General features: G+C 36.2%; 1 protein-coding gene across 1 annotated transcript in view; it reads right to left on the reverse strand.

The window, feature by feature from the left end:
• The window catches only part of LOC111188855 (NACHT, LRR and PYD domains-containing protein 12-like), an 859,751-nt gene extending 852,323 nt beyond the window's left edge, over positions 1-7,428 (reverse strand). The window contains exons 1-2 of the mRNA XM_049472891.1: positions 7,347-7,428; positions 5,780-5,896 (exon numbers count right to left, since the gene is read on the reverse strand). Of these exons, the coding sequence (XP_049328848.1) occupies positions 5,780-5,896; positions 7,347-7,399 (170 nt within the window). The 5' untranslated portion in view covers positions 7,400-7,428. The remainder of the gene's footprint in view (positions 1-5,779; positions 5,897-7,346) is intronic.
• Positions 7,429-8,302: the final 874 nt, after the last annotated feature.

Consider the following 8,302-nt stretch of genomic DNA (forward strand, 5'->3'; position numbering starts at 1 on the left):
TTCAGCTTGTTTTGCAAAGGTCAAAAGGTCAATCTGAACACCACTTTGTGAACATTCTGGTTGAAGCCACCTGATCAATACCAATAACATGTAGACACCTTTTGACTAGTTCTAAATCACTTGATGAATATCCTACAAACTTCAATGGATTTGCATGTGAATTTAAGCATTGATCATGTTGAAAAGCCTCTGCTGAACATTAATAACAGGTGAAAAACTTTTGATAATTTCTAAATGTGACAGGGCATCTCCAATCAGATTAGCCCTTCTTACACATCACCATCCAATGCGCTAGTAGGCACCATTGTGCCAGTTGGTGCTTGAACCCGCTGATTGCCGCTTGCGGCTATATTTATTATTATTATTATTATTATTATTATTATTATTATTATTATTATTATTATTATTATTATTATTTTTCTGCCATAGAAGTGATTGGGCAGAAGAAACCGTAAGGCCTACAGGGCTGAGACTTGGTCATATGGTAGTACTATAATAAACAGCAAAAAATGTTTTAGATTAATTGATAGGTTAATAAACAATTAACTAACTGAAAAGTAATATTTTGGATCTATTTTGAAATTATATTTATTCAAAGAAACAACTATATTTTATAGCATATCACTTCATATTTAAAGTTTAAATCACATTTTACAGTGTTCACATGTGCTCTGGCATTAGTCACACCTACACACCTTTAATATGGAGTCCATATTTATCCTGCTGATTTCTGGAGTCTTCTTCTGGACTCTGTCAGAAAACATAACATTAACATATGTTACTAAATGGTGATTGTGAATATATCTACAGAAAGAAAGTTCCAGAAGATCAACCACCACTGCAACACTCCACCAACCTTCACGCTCACCAAAAAGTTAATTCTAGATTTTATCAGATCAGAGAATCATGTTTCTCACAGTCTGGTGTTTTTTTTATTAAAATCCTTTTTTTTTTTTTAGAGGTGAGACTTTTGTTTCCTCCATAAAGATCAGATAGCTGGAGAGCTGCAGTGATGGTTTATCTGCTGAAAGTTTCTCCCATCTGCATCCCCATCCCAGTTCAAATAACAATTTGAAAGCTTCTCATCATTTTTAACTGAGAAAAGTTGAATTGTTACCATCTCTAAAGTGTGTTATAGTATAGAAGTTACGGTTATATAATTGATATACAGTTGGATGAAAAAGTATGTGAACCCTTTGGGATTATACTTGGATTTCTGCATAAATTGGTTGTTAAATGTGTTCTGATCTTCATCTAAGTCACAACAATAGACAAACACAGTCTGCTTAAACTAATACCACACAAAAAATATATGCTTGCATGGTTTAATTGAACACACCATGTTAACATTCACAGTGAGAGGGGAAAAGTACGTGAACCCCTAGGCTAATGACTTTTCTAAGAGCTAATTGGAGCCAGGATGTGATTGGGATTGAGATTGGATGTGTTGGTTAAAGCTGCCCTGCCCTATAAAAAAAAAACATACACCAGTTTTGAGTTTGCTGTTCTTAAGAAGCATTGCTTGATGTGAATCATGCCTCGCACAAAAGAGCTCTCAGAAGACCTGTGTTCAAGAGTTGTTGACTTGCATAAAGCTGGAAAGGGTTACAAAAGTATCTCTAAAAGCCTTGATGTTCATGTGTCCATGGTAAGACTGGCGATCTACAAATGGAAAAAGTTCTGCACTGTTGCTACTCTCCCTAGGTGTGGTAAAGTCCTGTAAAGGTGACTGCAAGAGCACAGCGCAGAATGATCCACTGCTGTCCAAAAAACATTGCTGCACGTTTGAAGTTTGCAAAAGAGCACCTGGATGTTCCACAGCACTACTGGCTAAATATACTGTGGACAGATAAAACCAAAATAGAGTTGTTTGATAGGAACACACAACGCTCTTTGTGGAGAAAAAAGGCACAGCACACCATCATCAAAACCTCATCCCAACTGTGAAACATGGTGGAGGGAGCATCATGGTTTGGGGCTGCTTTGCTGCCTCAGGGTCTGGACGGATTGCAGTCATCAACAGAAAAATGAATTCCCAAGTTTACCAAGACATTTTGCAGGAAAACTTAAGACAATCTGTCCTCCAACTGAAGCTCAACAGAGGATGGATGATGCAACAGGACAACGACCCAAAACACAGAAATAAATCAACAACTGAACGACTTCAACAGAAGAAAATACTGGGCCTTCTGGAGAGTCCTGACCTCCTGAACCTAATTGAGATGCTGTTGTGGCATCATGACCTCAAGAGAGAGATTCACACCAGATATCCCAAGAATATTATAGCTGAACTGAAACTGTTTAGTGAAGAGGAATGATCCAGAATTCCTCCTGACTGTTCTGCAGTTCTGATCTGCAGCTACAGGAAACATTTGGTTGAGGTTTTTGCTGCCAAAGGAGGATCAACCAGTTATTAAATCCAAAGATTCACATACTTTTCCCCTCACTGTGAATGTTAACATGTTGTGCTCAATAAAATCATGCAAATATATAATTTTCTATGTGGTTTTAGTTTAAGCAGACTGTGTTTGTCTATTGTTGTGACTTAGATGAAGATCAGGACACATTTAAACATAATTTATACAGAAATCCAAGTAATCCCTACATGTTCACATACTTTTCTTGCATCTGTATATAGCTGCTGTTATGTGTTATATTATATTGTGATATAGAGTGATGTGAAAGAAGCCATTTCTGTGCTTTTGCTTCTTTCGCATCACTCTCCCATACAGCTTCTCCTTGTGTAAAGTGCGCTGTATTGTTGACCGATGCACAGTGACACCATCTGCAGCAAGATGATGCTGCAGCTCTTTGGAGGTGGTCTGTGGATTGTCCTTGACTGTTCTCACCATTCTTCTTCTCTGCCTTTCTGATATTTTTCTTGGCCTGCCACTTCTGGGCTTAACAAGAACTGTCCCTGTGGTCTTCCATTTCCTTACTATGTTCCTCACAGTGGAAACTGACAGGTTAAATCTCTGAGGCAACTTTTTGTATCCTTCCCCTGAACAACTATGTTGAACAATCTTTGTTTTTAGATCATTTGAGAGTTGTTTTGACGAGCCCATGATGCCACTCTTCAGAGGAGATTCAAATAGGAGAACAACTTGCAATTGGCCACCTTAAATACCTTTTCTCATGATTGGATACACCTGGCTATGAAGTTCAAAGCTCAATGAGGTTACCAAACCAATTTTGTGCTTCAGTAAGTCAGTAAAAAGTAGTAAGGAGTATTCAAATCAATAAAATGATAAGGGTGCCCATACTTTTGCACCGGTCAAATTTTGGTATAATGCATATTGCACATTTTCTGTTAGTACAATAAACCTTATTTCAATCCTGAAATATTACTGTGTCCATCTGTTATTACATATATCAAACTTAAATGGCTGTTGCAAACAACCAAATATTTACAACTTAAAATTATTAAGATTTATAGGGGTGCCCAAACCTTTTCATATCGCTCCTCTGTATCTTTATGTATTGATGAAAGTGTAAAAATTAACTTGAATTAGAATGATACATTTCTTTTTCTCCCTGACTTTTGTGATGAATAATATACTTTGTCTGCCCAGAAGCTTATCATGTTCACTATTAGATAGGTGCGTTTCCTGTAAAAATGCTATTTGGCAGTTTGCTTGTTTTAACTGGTTTAAAATTTTCTTCCTTTTTATGGGAGTATGAAGACCTTTAACATTATAGGTTATAATTTCAATTGAGTCCATTAATTATAGTATACAGTATGTGCTTGAGGGGAATATATAACTGTTAGTATGTTTTTGTAGCTAAACTTGTGCATGGGAGGATAAAATAAAGAAAAAGAAATAAGGGAGTGAATCATGCAAAATCTGCTCAACATGAATATACTGTATACTCTTGGCTTCAACTTACTTAGATAAGTACTTAGATAAAGGTATTACAGTATATGTTAACCTTATTGTCCTTATTATTAATGCAGGATCCAGGGGGAACATTAGGATCAGCAAAACTATAACAAGAAAACAGTGTAAGCCTGAGCTCACAGTCACACTGAACAAGAGGTTAGGACCTAGTCCCGGGCCGCAAAAGTAACATGTAGCAAAGAATACAGTCTAGATATTATTTGACTGTGTTGGTGTGTGCTAAGATACAAAGATATTCCGCACTATTCAGGTCTGCACAAAACCTTCACATTTTTAAACAAATAGACACAATGGCATATAGCAGTAAACACTGCTCAGAAAATATATCCAGTTATTAATGTATAAGGCTTTATGCGTCCAATTTTAAGGTTAAGAAAATAATATAAATACGATAAAATGATAGGATGGCGCATAGTATTAAGCTTACCCATAGTTGAAAATAGCGTCCATAGATATTAACGTACGTGCACAAGATTTAAAAGTCATGCCCACAGCTAGAATACAACTGCCTTCCAGGTGGAATTATTATACGTCAGAGTTTCTGTGCATTTATGTTTACTTCTACCGAAACCGGCAAAAATAGTAAAATGTTACTTTTCCGTCTCAGGGATGATTTTCTTCTGCACATGTTCCAAGGCTTCTGTAGCATCCAGGAATTTCTTTTACTGAAATGTGGAGTCTGGCGGGAAAGAGGAGACCGTAGCGGATCCCCTGCTTTCCCCGCAGCATCTTCTTCACGCTGGTGAATGAAGCCCTGGCTTTGGCGACGGTAGCAGTGTAGTCGGGGTATATCGCTATGTGTTTCTCATTGTAACTGAGTGGGGCTTGGTCCCTCGCTCTCCTCAGGATCTCTGCAGCGTCTCCATCATAGTGTAGTTTGGCGATTATAACCCGCAGTCAGTCCCCTGGTTTCCACTGGGTTAAACTGCGATGTGACCAGTCCACTTTTACGCCTCGGTCCATCCGCAGCGCTTCTTTGAGTTTGGAGACGGCCGCGGGAGAGCTTGACTCCGGTTGTTCATCCACGCCAACTATCCGAATATTGCCCCTTCTCATCCTGCCCTCCAAATCTTCATTCTATTCTTTGAGTTTTTCAACTTGACTCTGAAGGCAGGTAACCACAGTTTGTATCGAGGCTACCTCGTCCGACCATGTGGATAGCCCTCCCGCCATATCCGTAAAGTCCATCTTCATGCGATCCACTTCAGAGCGGATTGTGGCCGCGCTGCTGCTTATTTCCAATCTCACAGCTTGTAGCACACTCTTAAGAGAGTTAAAATCCTCAGCAAATGCTCGCTTTAGTTCTTCTTTTATTATCTTAGAGATATCTTCTCTCAAAGAGGACAGGATATCAGACTTGATCGGTTCGGCTTCAGTTTCATTCTGTGAGGGCTAGGCTGGGATTGAACTACCTTTAGTGCTGCGCGCCGCAGGAGGTGTAGGCCTTAACGGAGTGTAGCTATATTCGCAAAGTTTTGACGCCATTCATGTGAATTTTTCACCCTAAATCAGATCTTGGGCGCCTTAGTATTGTTTTAACTGGATATTAGATCAGTTTTAATGTTGGTAAAGCCATTAGAATTAGAAGTTCTGCAGGAGCACCAAAACATGCGTCTCACTCCATATCCTGCTCACTAGCACCCCCCATCAGATCCCATTTTATGACGCATTTATGCTGAAAATCATGAAATTCTATATGCCGCTGTGCATATATATATATATATATATATATACACACACACACGTTTTTTTTTTCAAAGGAAATTATCGACAAGAGATCAATAATATAAAAAAACAGTAAAATAACACCTGTACTGCTATAAACTTGAATCCCTTAATTTGTTTCAGAGAACCGTTTAAAAATATCTCATCATCCTTACCTGAGATCAGCAGAACTGTTATCCTCTCTGAAGTTTATTGGATAGTCCATTGACTGGTCACTCTTCATGGAGACACAGCTGGGTTCAGGTGAGTCTGATCTCTTATCCTGATCCAGTCTAAAACACAACCAGTATCAGACACCATCTACAACCTTTCCAGCATGCTGGTGTGATCTACATTCATGTGATGTTGAAATCATGGGAAATACGAGTTCCAGACCTCAAGATGGGATCTGATGTGTCTTTATACTGAGGAGAAGCTTCTCTTTAGCCACTTTTGCATAAATCTAGCATAGATTAGTGAAGCGCTGCAGTGATCAGGTTGACATTCTGATTCAGATACATACAGACAAGAGTACAATAAAAGAGCTAATGGACAGCCAATATAATAAACTATAAGAAATATAACTTTCCTGTATCTTGACCCTCTGAATGTGAGAAACTAATCAATGACAAGTAATTGTCAGTAATTGTCCATTTCCAATTGCCCTAACTCCCTAACCCTTTAAAAATAGATTTAGTAGGCTGCTCATAGCTTTTTAACTTTAAGTGTTCAAACAGTACACATAATGGGTGTAGAAACAAGGAGGGGGTTATAATGTTATGATAAAAGATGTAATTACAAATACTAGAATAAACATGTTATAATTATCACCCCCATCTGTTATCCTAATCATTTTAGCTATGAAAAATGTTAGAGTTATGTGTATTTGGGGCATCATATATTTGTCGCATTTTGCAGCATGAATTATTCAGAGATTGAAAGACAGTATGAAAAAAATTATTTATTTTCATTGATGAAGATTCATTTTAAAAGACTTTAATAGGCTTTAATAATCTCGAGTTAGGGCTGCTACTAGGCAGAAGAGGCAATTATTTCTAATTAGTTGAATTAGAATAAAAAGATAAACAGTATATTATATGTATATATGTTTGTAATTACTAAATATTTAAATGTCATATTTAATCAGAGGTCTGAATAAAAAAACTAAAAGTTAACATTTCATGTAGCTCATGCTACTGACAGTCTTTTTGCTCCGTTTTCATATAATGGTGTAACATTCAACAGAAGTGATGGTCAGGGTAACTGGAAACATGCAGAATATACAATAATTTCCATTAATGCCATGTTCAGAGGATTATCATAAATTGCGGTTCATGCTACTGACTGTACATTAACTTGAGCTGTTTGATAATCTGGAGGTAACTGGAAATATGCAGATTACATTATTTCTCATTAATTCTTTTCACAGGTCAGGTTTACAAAGTTGAAATATTTCAAAACAACGTTTATAAAAATGTTTGTAAATATAGAGTTTGGTATTCAAGACATTACCACTGTTATTTTTCTTATAATCTATGCCTTTCGGCCTGTTATTTTGATAATAATAATAATAATAATAATAATAATAATAATAATAATAATAATAATAATAATAATAATAATAATAATGTTGTTGTAAATAAAAGGTGTGAGATTCCATCATTCAAGTCCCACTAGGCCGCTCAGTGTTGCGAGTTTATGAGAAAAATCCTATTTTACACCAAAATCACATTTTTCTCTCACCTCTCAGCTTCCTGTGTGTCCTGTTCCCCAGAGACACTCATTTTGGAGCTCATCTTCCTCCTTCAGATTACACCTAATCCTGTAAACACACACACACACACTTATAAAGTTCAAACACTGACTTCCTCTTTAAAGTAAGGTAAAGTTCTTCTCTCTGAGTCTAAAACAGATAGAAACAGATACAACTCGACTTTATTTAGGGATATCAGAGTAAAGGGGTCTGAATACTTTTGCAGTATAAGCATGCATAATTTTCGTTACACATCACAATTATGTGATACTTTGTGTTGGTCTATCACTTAAAATCTCAATAAATTACATTTAAAATTGTGGTTGTAAGGTGATAAAATGTGAAAAAGTTCAAGGGGTGTGAATACTTTTGGAAGCCACTGTAATTATTAAAATTATTTCATTAGGGGAATAACAACTGTATGGTATGATACCATATTAAAATCACAGCAGTGTCACATTTCAATATGTTAATAATATATTCACCATAAATCATCCTAGTAGTTATAGATATGATCATTAATAAGTGTATAATAACTATATAATAACTGTATAATAACTACTATACTATAGAACTACAAGAAATATTACTTCCCTGTATCTTGACCTAATCTATGAAAAGTAGTTTTCAGTTCTGCATATTTCCTTTTGAAAGCAGATATAGTAGGCTGTCAATAGCTTTATCGAACATAGTCATTACTGTACTTTGATCAGAAGTATGAATAATGGGTGTAAAAAACAAGGTGGTAGTCATAATGTTATGCTTGATCAGTATATATATACATAGTAAAATATGCAATTACAAATATTATAATACAAATGTTATACTGATCCTCCCCCATCTGTTATCATAATTATTTTAGCTATAAACAATGACCAGTTATCTGCATTTGGGACATCATAGACTTGTTAATAAAATAAATACAAATATAAAAAGCACTTTTTAA

Source organism: Astyanax mexicanus, unplaced genomic scaffold (assembly GCF_023375975.1).
Source record: "Astyanax mexicanus isolate ESR-SI-001 unplaced genomic scaffold, AstMex3_surface scaffold_31, whole genome shotgun sequence".
NCBI classification, from domain to species: Eukaryota; Metazoa; Chordata; class Actinopteri; order Characiformes; family Acestrorhamphidae; genus Astyanax; species Astyanax mexicanus.